The sequence below is a fragment of the Alnus glutinosa genome, chromosome 4 (genome assembly GCF_958979055.1).
Source record: "Alnus glutinosa chromosome 4, dhAlnGlut1.1, whole genome shotgun sequence".
Classification (NCBI taxonomy): domain Eukaryota; kingdom Viridiplantae; phylum Streptophyta; class Magnoliopsida; order Fagales; family Betulaceae; genus Alnus; species Alnus glutinosa.
The window spans coordinates 27,527,230-27,543,237 of NC_084889.1; the positions used below are offsets into that span (position 1 = coordinate 27,527,230).

A 16,008-nucleotide genomic window follows, 5' to 3' on the forward strand; every position below is an offset into this window, starting at 1 on the left:
CCAAATTAATTATTAAATAACCTAATCCTAACTAATTGAAATTCAATTAAAGGCCTTGGTGAAAGAAGGGGACAAACTGGAAGTTTGCAGGTTCTTGTGGTTGGATTGGGACGGGAAATGGGATTGAGTGAAATGATTTTCCACTTCGGGTAGAACACACCACAAAACTCCACTCAAAGGAGGAAGAATACCACCAATCAATCACAAAATACTCTGATAATTTTATTGATGACAAAATATCTCTAAATAGACTACAATGGGATAATACCTAAACTGATAAGATTTCAAATATTAAAAACAAATCAAGCTTAAAGTCAAGCTGGATGATCAGCTTGGGGTTGTCGATAATAAGGTTTTGGTTTAGAGTAGGGTGAAAGTTGTGCAAGGCAGACATTACAAGCACATAAGTTATATATCGAAACCGACAAAGTTTTACTCCAAAATTGGGTTGAAAAAGTTTTATCCAACCCAGTCTATTAAACTGACATCTTTTTCAAATATATGATTTTCACGTGCATTTTTAATCATAAATGGTATCTACAACATGCCTATCACTTCCTAGAAGACAGCTATAGTTTCTGCAATGCCAACGGCAAATTGCTTGAAGAAAGCAATGAGAAGGTCTATGACCGAGCAACTCTACTAAATTCAGACATGATATTGCTCTATTACTAGATAACTAAATCAAAATATTATCTCAAACAACTGAAATACATAATTGATGTCATTAACATGAGTAAAAATATAAAAACGACAAGTTCATCAGCTCCCCTCTATCTCATTATTCAAAGATGAACAGGTTTGGTGAGAAATCAACATAGATAGTATGCTATCAAGACATTAACCATCAACTAAAACGAGACAAACGCCACCAAAGATTGTACCAAATACATACTAAAAGCTATTATAGATAGGGCAAATGATGGGAAACAGAATCACTTCTTCCGTGCAACGAACAGACCCCATCTCTGCTCGCCAGACGAACTCCTGATCAGCTTTGCCTTCCATCCACCAACTATTTCATTGTAGTCTTCCTGCATATTATCCAAAGACCATGAGGGAGGGAGGGAAAAAATTAATACAACCAGTAAAGGACAGATCAACCAAAGAAACAAACCGAAGGAAAAACGCACCTCAGAAAAGTCCCTGATGAATTCATCCTTGTCCTTCTCAAGGGCATTCAATTCCCGCTGTAGAACTTGAATGAACTGAAGCACAAGTAACAATCGTCTTAGATCAGGAAGTTCAACATACTCCATTATTTAACACGACAAAAAGACAGATCTACACAAACCTGATCAGTACGATCCTCCGCAATGACCTCATCAAAACCAGCATCCTTAAGCATCTGCATCAAGGTTAAAAAAACAAGAGTTCGCTATGTCAAGGAATTATAATGATAAATACCATGAAAAGAGGCATGAAACGCATGATATGAAAGAGATTCAATGCAAACATACCTGACCGTAGGCCTTCACGTCATGGAGATCATATCCTCTTTGTTTAATATATTCAGCAAATTCTGGTGATGGAGTTCCAGCACTCTTGCAGTAATCACTGATAAGAACTTTACCTCCTGGTTTCAACCACTTGTAGAAGGATCTGAATAATGAAGGTTTGTCCTGGAAATTAACCGGCAACATCAAACATTAGAGAGAGTCTTCAAGAAAACTGTATGTATAAAGCACTGAAGAGGTAAAAGTCTATATGCAGTAGGATTTAGCCAATTTAAGAATCATAAGGGTAACAAGATTTGACAGATGTCTCAAATCGTGTAACCGAGCAAGCCATAGCCAGCATCATTGTAACAAATGCCATATGATATAAACTCAAATTTAATCATTGCCTATAAATCCAAAAACATGCATCTGATATAAAGAGGATAAAATAGTTGAAAAAGTTTCTGACTAGGAAACCAAGTACAGAAAGGGCCTAAAAACGTTGGCTAATACAAAGAATATTTGCTTCCAAAATGAGGCAAAGCTTTCTATTTCCACTTTTTCCATGAAAATAACGAGATAAATAAAAGGAAATGCTTATAACTGTTTGAACAAGAACCAACAGAAAAATTAGAGTTGCCTTACTTGAATGTGCAGAATGGTGTCACGGCTGTATATCACATCAAATGCCTTCTCAGGATATGATTTCTTAGTGCAATCAGCAACTTCAAATTCAACTGAAAAATTCAGTCCGATAGCACGTTCAAGAGCAAAAGAAATCATATTTATGGAGAGGTCAATCCCAACAACCTCAACATCAAAGTTCTCAGCCATATAAAAGTCACCACCCCCAATGCCACATCCAACATCTAGGACCTTCTGGCCAGGCTTAAGTTCCAACTTTTGCACAAATTCTTTAGTTGTATCTGTTCAAAGTGAAGGGTTCACGTTAACATAAAGACAGTTTTCAAAAGTAAATGGAGTTAGGAACTTTCCTCTTACCCCTCTCGGCAAGAAAAGAAAATTATTTTTTTTTAAAAAAAAAAAAAAAAAAAAAAGTCAACAAGTAAACCATATACTTGTTTTTCCTGATTTGTCTAATTATATTTTAGGTTTTAAGTTCAAACTGAAATACTGAAAGTTGATAATGTAGAACCAACTACGAAAAAATCTGAACATCAAAGCAAGCAAAAATGGAGGGAGGGAGGGAGCTGACGTTGTGTGAAATTCCACATGAAGTTCCTAAGATAACGTTAATGGCATTTTATAGCACAAAAGATCAAGAATATTTTATTACGTTAATGACATTTTATAGCATAAAAGAACAAAAAACAATTGTTACTAAGAAATTTTCCAGATTAATTGGTGAGTCAACATGCACGCACATGTTGGATTCCTAAATATTATTTTCCACTTATATGTATCATACCTCTCTCTCATAAGACTAAAATGGTGATCAAATTTAAGGATTTTCCACTTATATGTGTCATAGAACCAGCTTTAAGGATTTTCTGGTAATAATTTATTTCTCATGTATTCATCATAGTGCACGGATTTTCTTCAGTTTACTCCTTTTATCTTCGCAATCAGACTGTGAAAATGGAGAGAGAGAGAGAGAGAGAGAGAGAGAGAGAGAGAGAGAGAGAGAGAACTTGCAGTCATAAGGCATACCTATCCCTCCTGTGCTCACAAAACCTTGTCCAAAGACACGCTCATAACGTAATATGCCACTAGATTTATACTGAACATTGTCTAAGAACTGCTGGAACCCCCTATCATCCTGCGAACTGACTTTTTGCCATATCCAGCAAATCTGCATTTCAAAAACATTGCAACTAGTCAGTTAGCCAATTTAAATAAAAGGATGAGATCAGAAGCAACCAATTGTATTACCTGGTTCTGATTCTTTTTGTTTCGCACATAAGCTCCAATGCATTTGCAGCCAACAAGAGAGAGTTCAAAGGAATTTCCAGAACCATCACTCAAATGGCATTCTTTAAAGACCTGCAGCACTTCATAATCAGAAACAAACTCTTGCTACAACAAACGTTTTGCTTATCGGAAGCATGTCTCGACAGCCGACAGGTCAACCCTGTCCTGCTCATATTTTGCACATGAAACCCCACGTAGATGAAACAAAATACAGAGATCATCCCTGAGTATTTATGTAAAACTAAAATAGAACTTTCATAAAGATGCTATGGACAAAAATACATTACAATGATGGAACTCAGCCAAGACGAATGGATGATTCATTGAAAACCATTTCATTTTTCTTTCTCAAAAACAAGACCATAATAAATAAGGACAAGACCTGAATCAAGTTTGAATGCAGTCAAATCAAACTTCGATGTGGTTGACTGGACTTCACCAAAAGTTCAAGTCAACACATTGTGTAGTTCAATGTGTAAATACTCATCAGCTTTCCTTTCACATACACGGTCAGAACATTGATTGTAAATATCTCTTAAGAGTGATGACAGTCTTTCATTGCATATTTGGTCAACAAAATTTAGCAGGTCCTTTACAAGTATTAAATAAAGAAATTCAAAAGAAGGCAAACCTTAGTATAAAATCTGGGCTCCCGGTAGTGGGTTGGGTTGTACTTTCGCTTGCTATCTCCAGATTGATGGAAACAAGACTCTCTGAAGAAAATGAATCCACCAACCTTCAACCACTTGATCATTCTTTCCACCACATACTCCACCTGCAATGCGCAGAAAGAAAAACATAGAGATACAGTCAGAGAAGCTAATTTGTCATTCCAAATAAATAAATGCTCAATGCAAGAGCGAATGTAACATGCTTTCTGTTAAATTGTTAACAAGTTTTGAACAAGTAGACATGCAAATACTCTGAAATCATCAGAATAAATAAAATTGTATGTAAACATCAGCAATACAGTAGCACATGCAAAACCATGAAAAAAAAAATAGCACTACAAGACGGTTATAAAACTCCAGTGGATATTACAAGACCTGATGATACCTATTAACAGATAACAAACCATTTGACATATATAACTAAAAAAATCCATCGTTTGTGATCACTGCTGGCCTCCTGTCCTATGCAAGAAAGGAAAAAGGCACTTTTTTATTGCTCTACAATTTATTTAATCCTAACTCTGTCTGAACCTCCTTTGACTTTGTATTTACAAAGTCACTCTGATAACAGCTTGACTAGCCCGCATTTAAAAATCAGTTTCTTTGAAATACGTAGTGAGAGGATAATTTCCTCTTAAATGTTGTGGTATGTTGAAAATAACAATGCAAAAACGTACCAAAAGAAATCAGGAAAAGGAAAATGGCATAATCCCTGCTAGCGAAAGAGCAAGACAACATGCAGGAGTAAAGCAATAAATAATTACATGAGGTCTAGGCGTTAGTTCTTTTTTTAATATTCTTATCCATTTTCTTTTGTAATTGGTAGAATTTAGTTTAAACTCTGACTTGATACTAACATCCAAATTATTGATCTTAAGAACTTGTAACCACTAAGCCATATCCAGATGATCATTTGTTTTAGTTTATATTATCAGCACTGAATTCATGACTGACATCAAAAGTAATATATACTTAGATTGGGGATGTCTATTGAAGCAGCCACTAAACCCTATCTTATTTACCTCTTTATCTGAAAGATACATAAGGAGCCAATTGGAGAATATCAAGTCCATAGATTCTTCAGAGATTTTCAAGTCTGGGGATGTCACATCTGCACACATGAACTTGACATTCTTGTAGTGTCCATTAATGTTTTCATTCTGCAAGAAGAAGATTAAAAAGACAATAGTCAGAGAAGCCCCCAAAAAATCACATTTTCTTATTTGGGCCAATAATCTTCAGCAAGGTGGGGAACCGTAGTTACCTTCTTTATCACACTCTCGATAAAGTCCAAAGCAAGAAGCTGACCAGCCTTCTGAGCTAATTCACCTGTAAAACGGCCAATACCCGCTCCAAGTTCTAAAACAGATTTTCCTTCATACGGTGGCAGCAGTGAAAGTACCTGTTTGTAACCCAGTTAAATCAGGTCAGGACATTCAACATTGAGCATATTAACAATAAACATCTCAATCAACTACCACAAAAATGGAATTATCAATTAAAAATCATTGTTTTTGGTATGTTACTCAGTTTCATGTTATGGCATGGAAATAACACAAGATCATTGGGATTAGAAAAATTTGACAAGGTAGCACTTGAATCTACCCCATTGTATAATGGTCAATGCGCCAACCCAATGAATTAGTTTAGTTTATATTATACATAATTTTCGGCATCTCTACGTATTCTTGACTTTCTAAGCAGAAATAAATATGTAAACAATTAACCTAAAGTTGCCTTCTAAAATTGGCGGTTTGACACCATGAGTCAAATGACTTCGCTCGACAATTAAATATTCAAGAATAGAAAATATGGGAGTTTGTTAAATATTCAATTTGAAATATCAGTAGCACTTTGAGAACACATCAATTAAAAAGTGGCAAGAACCATAGACTTATAAGCCCAAAGCTTTATACAAATGACTAATGCTAGAAACTATATTTTTATCCTACAACTATCACAATCACAACCAACCCTTAGATTTGTATCCTACAACTATCCCACAATGCTGATGTGGCAATCATAACCAACCCTTAAATTATTTACTTTTAATAAAGACCGATCCAAGACTTTATTGGGACTATCACTTTAGCATTATAAGATAGTTGTGGAATAAAAATATTGCACATAGCTTTACTCCATACAAATTATGTCATACTCAAAAAATTCCTTTCACAAGCAACGGTCTAGAATTTTTGCATCACATTGCACTTGTCAAATCCGTACTTTCAAAATCAACTGTAAATACCGTGAATTGTGAGTTTAAGAAGGTTGTCCAAAAAAAAAAAAAAAACAAAACACTGCTGAGGCTCTATATATATATATATATATATATATATATATATATATATATATATATATATATATATATATAAGTGTCGCAATCAATGATCGGAAAACCTAAAAACTTCAAAAACGAAATTGTTACCAAAAGAATACATATTCACAAGTAGCTGAAGAACTTGCTCAATCATATCACTCTCGTATGTGATAAAGCCTCGAAATTTTACAATATTTCGTTAATTAGAACTATTAGTCGCTTCCATATATGGAAAATCCAAGAACATGCTCAATTTTTCACGCACAAGCGCACAATCATTTCATCCAAAAATTAAAACATAAACAAGAAACAAAGAATCAACAGCGTTGCCATAAAAAATGCACACGACTAAATGCGCGCACATTGAATCAAGACAGTGACAGAAGCGAGAGAAATTTACTTCAGGTCGCTCTTCTTTGTCAAGATCAGAGGCTTTGGAGTCGAGCATCATAGCCTCGACGGTCAAATCCGCGGAGTGCTCGATCCAGTAGTTCTTCTGCATCTCTCGCTCTTTTTCTACGAAACAAACCATTTTCCAAATCGAAACTTCAAATCTAAACGAAAGAAGAAAAAAAAAAACAAAAAAAAAAAAAGATCCAAAAGGCGTATACCTTGAATGGCAGCCATTGCGAAGTCAATGTGCTAAAGACGACGAAATGGGCTAAGAACCCTCAACAGCAAGGCGGGTTCTGGAGAAGCTCCTCGATCTGCTGTTGTTTGATCTCCCTCTCTGCTGCATTCGATCGCCCTTCAAACTCTTGCACCTCTCGTATCACGTGAGGATGGTATGTGAATGAAAAACTCTTGCTTCAGTTGCTTGGTATCATCAATGGGGGGTTTTAATGCTTGGCTCACGTCTTTCTAGGCATCTATTGCGGGCAAGTTAATGGGTTGAGCGTTTATTTTACTTTCTCAATTTGTCTTGTTTTATGACAAATGTTAATTTTAGTACACTGTTATGCTAGACTAATTATAGAAATCTTTTATATATGGGAAATGCTCTAGTTCCCAACTTTTTATCCCAAAAAGTGGTTCCCAAATGATGTGTCATCATCCCATGAGATGATGACACATATCCCAAAATGATAAATCACATGAGATTGTGACACATCATTTGGGAACCAAATTTTGGGAAAAAAAATTTGGGATGTGTAGCACTCCTCTTTATATATATATACAAATTATGTCACTTTTAAAATTACTATTCGATCAAAATTTAATAGTAATCAATTACAAGTTTAATGGCGATTTTAAAAGCCATATTATTCTTAGAGGGGCATAAGAATGACAAAAAAAATGATTCTTAGGATTAACCCTAAATCTAGAAAGTAAAAGTGGTTTCCTTAATATTATCTTAATATAAAAATAAATAAATTATCTTTCCCTTTAATTCTTGTAACATTTATTTCAAACAATATTTAAATGATTTCTCGTTCCTCTCTTTTTCCCTTACCATTTAATTTAAATAGTATAGGAAAACGAATCATTTCTATTCATTTGAGCAATTCTACATATCATATAAATGTTCATTATATGTTCATAAAATAATTATGAATATATATCAAATGATGATTTTAAAAGCCACATCACTGATGGACATTTATATGACATGTGTAATTACTCATTTAATTTAGAGCCAGTTAGTTAGAAGTTACTCTTTTGTCATTCTTGTCTCTTTAAAAATAAAGTAACTTTTAAAATCACTGCTTGATCAAAATTCAATGGTGATCAATCATAAGCTTAATAGTGATTTTAAAAGCCACGTCACTTTTAAAATGATAAAAAAGTGACTTCTAGCATTTTGTAGGGTAAAATTGTCTAGAAAATTTAAATGACACTTTTACCCCTTGTTTTATAACCATCCGGCTCCTTTCCATTAATTATTTGAAATGAAGATGATTATATTCAAAGAAAAAAAAAATTAAAAGAAAAATTTTATTGCTAGTGATATAAGATTGCATCACAATTGTTGGGAGTTCCACAATCTTTTTTAAATTGTCAAAAAATTCAACCTCAATTATGTAATTTATATTGAATTTCAATCCGTACGAATTTATCTTTGTATTAACATGGGTATCTGTAGATTGTGCATATATAGATGATTCTTGCCCGTTTAAAAAGGAAAAAGGGTAAATGGGGTTAGTGATTTGTTGGCTTTTCTTTATTGTTTTTCAAAAGAGAAAGAGCCGGGAAGCTGCGAAGGGCCTGAGGTTAAGAGAATCTGGCTGGCTGGCTGGCGCCTTTGCTGTCTTTAACATACCAATGGGGCCACGCCACGTGATTCCCGGATCTCAGCCTGAGCAAGCACCTGTTTGGCACTACAACCAAAATTTTCAACTTTTTTTATTATTATTATTTTTATATTATTTTAAATTAGCTCAGCACCCGCCGGCAACTTTTGTCGTTTAGGAGAAGGAAACATGAATGAAACGGACGTTAGGTTTGCATCACGTGTGCGGGCCTGTCGTCGGAGCTTTGAATTATTTCGCGGAAATTGGGCTTGTTGGACAAAGACATGTACAGAACAAAACAGAATATAGTAGTAAATTGTTAGTTTTTGAAATTAGTAAAAAGTAATGATGTGATATAAAATAAAAAGAATTTGTATAAAAAAGTGAAAAAATTTTGTATTGTAGTGAATTTTTTTATTTGAATAATAATAAAAAATTATTGATGTGATATAAAAAAGTGAAAATAGTGGGAATGTTTTGATGTTGATTAGTAGTGAAAAATATAAAAAAATGAAAAAAAAAAAAAAAGTACATGAACAATACTGTAATGTATTGTTCCTTGACAAACAAACCCATTAGTTATAGGTACGGTGCTGTCAAATCGGGCGGATAAAAATATGGAGAGTGAGACTGCTCTTCACGTTTATTTATGTAAAAAATGTACTTTCAGTTAAATTCGTTTGTAGTTGTGACAAAAGAACTCTTTGAAAAGTGAATAATCACTTTATAAGATAAATTAAAAAAATAATAATAAAATCTATATAATAATAATAATAATCGATCTTTTTGTAGTCAATAAAATTGACAGAATCCTATCCGTGCCAATTATATAAGTTAAGTGTCAATTTCATTTTTCTTAGTCATTGCCAAAAATACATGTTAGACTTGATTGGTCACCAATTTAGAAACAAATACTTCACATCAACAAGCTAAAAGTAGAGCCAGAAAAAAGAGTAAATTGAAATCGTCACCCAAATCGCTCATTGACGATTCTAATGGTTTGTTTGGATTCAGAATAAAATTCTTATTCTATTCGGATTTTTTCTAAAACCCGTCCACATGCCAAAAAATTTGAATTTCATCCAAATTTTATTTCAATTCAAGGCCGACATTCTGATGAGTTTGATTTAATGACCGGGACCCACGCAAAGGACAAGTTATCTCCAAAAACGCGTCGGTTCCACATTTAATTAATAAAATAATAAAAAATTAAATCAACAAAAAAAAAAAGCAGAGGGGTGGCTACCAACCAGGTGGCCGCGCAACCTCGGCCAACCACTATGCCACACAACAAAATTCCGCATTGCCACACTCGTCGACTTCGGTCATCTCTGTGCCTTTTTGTGTCTTTTTGTTTTTCTGCTTCAATGATACAAAATGGCAAAGAAGCCATGGCTCTGACAAAAAAGTTTTTTATTGGACGTTACATCCTGGATTTCGGATTCCTTTGGCTTTTAATTTTCAACAAGAAGTTTCAAAGTGAAGAAAAAATAAGAATTTCCCCGGGGGGGGGGGGGGACCGGATATCACTTTCCGGGCTCCCCACTTGCATGAAATTTGAGGATAGCACGAAAAAAAACAAACACATCACCATTACCTCATTTCTCACCAATGACCAGGAGAAAAAAACAATGGTAGTTGAAGTTTCAAAGAGAGAAAAGATAGCATAAGAGGGACTTGAAGAGGGAGAGACTTGCATATTTTCTTTATTAAAATAAGCATTATTATATTATATTATATTTTAATTTTTGTATTTTTTATTTAATTGTAGAATATTGTTTAATTTTTAAATTTGAACTTAAATTGATATCAATGCAATGAATTGTATTTTTTTTTTTTTTTAAGGAAATAAGAGGAGCAAATTTTGTGAATATTTTGTTTAAGTTGAAGAGCAGTTCACAGGCCTTAAGAAGGAAATAAAGCAGCTAATACAACGCAAGGAATTGAGAAGCGAAATTCGTGATTCTCTCCAAGATTGGTGCCATGTTTTTCTCAACAACGTGAGACGTGCAGACAGATTTTTTTGAAAGAGCAAAATTGGAAAGGGCAGCACCAAGAGACACGTACATTATTTCCTTAAGAAGAGGCCACCGATTCTTTCTTTAACAAGAGAGCACCAAAGCCCTAGATCATGCACTATATATATACATAAGGGAAACAGAGGGGGGGGGGGGGGGGAGGGGGGAGATATTGTTGAAGCAAGGAGCCAATAGAGTTTGAATCTTTTTATTATTTTTGTTCTTAATTATTTATTTATTTTAATATTTAGTACTTTGATTATGGAATTTATTTTCATAAACATGAGTGGCTAAATCTCTAGCTAAGGCTAGGGGTGAAGCCTAGTATTTTTATTATGTATTCTTGAGACTATGTTATTTGTTTTTTCACAGATTAATGATTAAATGTTGGGGATTTTTTTCTATTTTTTATTTGAGAGTAATTTAATGAGACAAGTTTATTTTGATTCATTATGATTTTTGTTTATATATGTTAGTATTTTATGTTGGCTATATTTTGGATGACAAAAACACTTTATGAAACGGTTGCATTTTAACAGGATGATCAGTTCTTTTTCAGAATCTTCAAGTAATATGGACAAATGTTTATTTCAAGCCAAGTCTCAAGTTTCTAGAAGATATCCATGAAGATTCCATGCAAATTCCAAGATAGTTAAACTGGTTCTTGTACAACCGTCCGGATGGGCCTTTGAAGGCGTCCGGACGCCCTACAGTGTCTAGAAGCTTCAGCGTTGAAGACGACCAGACGTCAGTGCAACACCGTCCGGACAAAAGGTCAAGCTTCTCCAATTTCTACATGAAGTTGGATTTCAGTCAACACTATTTGGGAAGTTTCTGCAAGACGTCCGGACGCTCCACGTTAGAGTCCGAATTTGTCTAGAATTAGGTTTTCTGAAGCCTATGTAAAGAGGGCTCTAGGCTTGTTATTTGTAAGAATTCAATATAGAATTTCATAGTGCTTAGAGATGGTGTTTATGGAGATTTGAAGATCTGTTAGCTCTCAAGCCGTTGCCCGTGTATGCCCTTTGTTCGTGTGAAGTTTATCTTAGGGTCGGCCTTAAGGTAAAGGAATCCATCAAAGACCCTTTCAAGTAGAAGACTTGGTTGAGAAGCGTTCACGATGGGCTTTGTGTTATAGTTAAAGGTATGACTATTGCAATGAGTTTTGTGAGTACGAGTGCTTTGTAACTTCTTTTGTCTTTGGATAGTGGATTTCCTAAGTTTGACTGCCCCGAAGTGGTTTTTCTCTTCACAGAGTTTCCACTTCATCAACAAATATCGTGTCTCTTTTATTTTTCGCATTTAAGATATTTTGTTGCACATGAACACACACTTGGTTGTTTAGAAGCCATTATTCTATTTTCAATTGGTATCAGAGCTTGGTATACTCTGTTTAAGATTTAATTCTTGAGTGTGATCTCTTGACTTCTATTTTTTTCTATTTTTATTATGTCTCAAAATCTTAATTCAGTTCCACCCTTTGATGGGACAAACTATGGCTATTGGAAAGCCCGCATGCGATTCTTTTTAAAATCAATTGATGTTTGGCAAATTGTAGAAACTGGTTGGATTAAACCAGAGGCTACAACTGCTGAACTATCTTTTGCTCAAAATAGTGCACGACTTTCCAATGATAAAGCCCTCCATGCTCTATGTCAAGCGCTTTCCCCACTGAATTTGCAAGAATTTCAAATTGAGAATCAGCTAAAGAAGCATGGCAAATCTTAGAAACAACATATGAAGGCACCAAACTTGTTAAATCTGCCAAGCTCCAGATGTTGATTTCTAGATTTGAAAAAATTAAGATGTTAGAGAATGAGACATTCGGTGAGTTTTACACCAGGATCAACGACTTGAGAAACTCAATAGTGAGTCTTGGGAAGGTCTCTGATGCAAAACTCATCAAAAAGATTCTAAGGTCTTTGCCAGAGCGTTTCAGGATTAAAGTGGCTTCCATTGAAGAAAGCAAGGACTTAGATTCTATAAAGATTGAAGAGTTTGAGGGATCTCTTCAAACTTATGAGTATTCCCTACCCCTAGTCAAGAAAGCAAAGGAGATGGCCTTCAAAACAAATAAAAGCAAAGTCTCATCAGATGAAGACTCAGACAATGAAGAAGAGCTAGCCATGATCACCAACAGGATCAATAAATTGATGAAGACTGAAAATTCATTGAAGGACTGAGGGAAACTCCCAATAAATTGATGACTTCGGTCATCTCTGTGCCGTTTCATATCTTTTTGTTTTTCTGTTGCAATGATACAAAATGGCAAAGAGGCCATGGCTTTGACAATTTTTTTTTTTATTATTGGACGTTACATCCTGGATTTTGGATCCCTTTGGCTTTTAATTTTCAACAAGAAGTTTCAAAGTGAAGAAAAAATAAGAATTGGGGGGTGGAGGGATCTCACTTTCCGGGCTCCCCACTTGCGTGAAATTTGAGGATAGCACAAAAAAACAAACACATCATCATTACCCCATTTCTCACCAATGCCCAGGAAAGAAAAACAATGGTAGTTGAAGTTTCAAAGAGAGAAAAGATAGCATAATAGAGACTTGAAGAGGGAGAGACTTGCATATTTTCTCTATTAAAATAAGCATTATCATATTATATTTTATTTTAATTTTTGTATTTTTTTTATTTAATTGTAGAATATTGTTTAATTTTTAAATTTGAACTTAAATTGAAATCAATGCAATGATTTTTTTTTTTTTTTTTTTTTTTTTTTACGGAATTACAAAGGAAATAAGAGGAGCAAATTTTGAGAGAATATTTTGTTTAAGTTGAAGAGCAGTTTGCAGGCTTTAAGAAGGAAATAAAGCAGCTAGTACGACGCAAGGAATTGAGAAGCGAAATTCGTGATTCTCCCCAAGATTGGTGCCATGTTTTTCTCAACAATGTGAGACATGCAGACAAATTTTTTTGAAGGAGCAAAATTGGAAAGGGCAGCCAAGAGATACGTACATTATTTCCTTAAGAAGAGGCCACCGATTCTTTCTTTAACAAGAGAGCATCGAAGCACTAGATCATGCACTATATATATAAGGGAAACAGAGAGGGGGAGGGGGGGGGAGATATTGTTGAAGCAAGGAGCCAATAGAGTTTGAATCTTTTTTATTGTTTTTGTTCTTAATTTTTTTTATTTTTTTTATTTTTTATTTTTTATTTTTTTTATGTTTAGTACTTTGATTATAGAATTTATTTTCATAACCATGAGTAGCTAAATCTCTAGCTAAGGCTAGGGGTGAAGCCTAGTATTTTTATTATGTATTCTTAAGACTATGTTATTTGTTCTTCATAGATTAATGATTAAATGTTGGGGATTTATTTTTATTTTTATTTGAGAGTAATTTAATGAGACAAGTTTATTTTGATTCATTATGATTTTTGTTTATATCTATTAGTATTTTATGTTGGCTATATTTTGGATGACAAAAACACTTTATGTAACGATTGCATTTTAACAGGATGATCAGTTCTTTTTCAAAATCTTCAAGTAATATGGACAAATGTTTATTTCAAGCCATGTCTCAAGTTTTTAGAAGATGTCCATGAAGATTCCATGCAAATTCCAAGATAGTTAAACTGGTTCCTGTGCAACCGTCCGGATGGGCCTTTGAAGGCGTCCGGACGCCCTACAGTGTCTAGAAGCTTCAGCGTTGAAGACGACCGGACTTCAGCGCAACACCATCCGGACGATAGGTCAAGCTTCTCCAATTTCTACACGAAGTTGGATTTCAGTCGACACTATTTGGGAAGTTTCTGTAAGACGTCCGGACGATGTGGCAACCTGTCCGGATGTTATCCAGCATTTCAGAATATTTCAAGTTTCCTTCACAAGCATGGAAAAGAGTTACAGCGAAGACTGTCCGGACACTCGGCCAAGCCGTCCGGACGTGGACCTAATATGGGAAGAAATTGCGCTAATCTGGAAGGTGGTCGTAGAAGACCCTCCAGACGAGGCTAACTTCCATCCGGACGCTCCACGCCAGAGTCCGAATTTGTCTAGAATTAGGTTTTCTGAAGCCTATATAAAGAGGGCTCTAGTCTTGTTATTTGTAAGAATTCAATATAGAATTTCATAGTGCTTAGAGAGGGTGTTTAGGGAGATTTGAAGATCTGCTAGCTCTCAAGTCGTTACCCGTGTGTGCCCTTTGTTCATGTGAAGTTTATCTTAGGGTCAGCCCTAAGGTAAAGGAATCCATCAAAGACCCCTTCAAGTAGAAGACTTGGTTGGGAAGCGTTCACGATGGGCTTTGTGTTATAGTTAAAGGTATGACTACTGCAATGAGTTTTGTGAGTACGAGTGCTTTGTAACTTCCTTTGTCTTTGGATAGTGGATTTCCTGAGTTTGGCTGCCCTGGAGTGGTTTTTCTCTTCACAGAGTTTCCACTTCATCAACAAATATCGTGTCTCTTTTATTTTTCGCATTTAAGATATTCTGTTGCACACGAACACACACTTGGTTGTTTAGAAGTCATTATTCTATTTTCAATTGGTATCAGAGCTTGGTACACTCTGTTTAAGATTTAATTCTTTAGTATGATCTCTTGACTTCTATTTTTTTTCTATTTTTATTATGTCTCAAAATCTTAATTCAGTTTCACCCTTTGATGGGACGAACTATGGCTATTGGAAAGCCCGCATGAGCTTCTTTTTAAAATCAATTGATGTTTGGCAAATTGTAGAAACTGGTTGGATTAAACTAGAGGCTACAACTGCCGAACTATCTTTTGCTCAAAATAGTGCACGACTTTCCAATGATAAAGCCCTCCATGCTCTATGTCAAGCGCTTTCCCCACTGAATTTGCAAGAATTTCAAATTGTGAATCCGCTAAAGAAGCATGGCAAATCTTAGAAACAACATATGAAGGCACCAAACTTGTTAAATCTGCCAAGCTCCAGATGTTGATTTCTAGATTTGAAAAAATTAAGATGTTAGAGAATGAGACATTCGGTGAGTTTTACACCAGGATCAACGACTTGAGAAACTCGATAGTGAGTCTCGGGAAGAAGGTCTCTGATGCAAAACTCATCAAAAAGATTCTAAGGTCTTTGCCAGAGCGTTTCAGGATTAAAGTGGCTTCCATTGAAGAAAGCAAGGACTTAGATTCTATAAAGATTGAAGAGTTTGAGGGATCTCTTCAAACTTATGAGTATTCCCTACCCCTAGTCAAGAAAGCAAAGGGGATGGCCTTCAAAACAAATAAAAGCAAAGTCTCATCAGATGAAGACTCAGACAATGAAGAAGAGCTAGCCATGATCGCCAACAGGATCAATAAATTGATGAAGACTGAAAAATTCATTGAAGGACTGAGGGAAACTGATGGATGCACAGTTATAGTTGGAGAAGTTCTCAGACAACAAGCTCACTCAGATGCTGACATGTCATAAGTG

General features: G+C 35.0%; 1 protein-coding gene across 1 annotated transcript; it reads right to left on the bottom strand.

The window, feature by feature from the left end:
* Positions 1-672: 672 nt before the first annotated feature.
* On the bottom strand, positions 673-7,271 carry LOC133865481 (phosphoethanolamine N-methyltransferase 2). The gene is made up of 12 exons (XM_062301893.1): positions 6,974-7,271; positions 6,763-6,878; positions 5,307-5,444; positions 5,065-5,202; positions 4,003-4,146; positions 3,333-3,443; positions 3,111-3,252; positions 2,085-2,365; positions 1,461-1,622; positions 1,295-1,348; positions 1,134-1,208; positions 673-1,034 (listed from the first exon to the last, which is right to left on the bottom strand). The coding sequence occupies exons 1-12, from the start codon at positions 6,987-6,989 to the stop codon at positions 936-938; spliced, it is 1,476 nt and encodes a 491-aa protein (XP_062157877.1). The 5' UTR covers positions 6,990-7,271; the 3' UTR covers positions 673-935.
* Between the last annotated feature and the right edge of the window lie 8,737 nt (positions 7,272-16,008).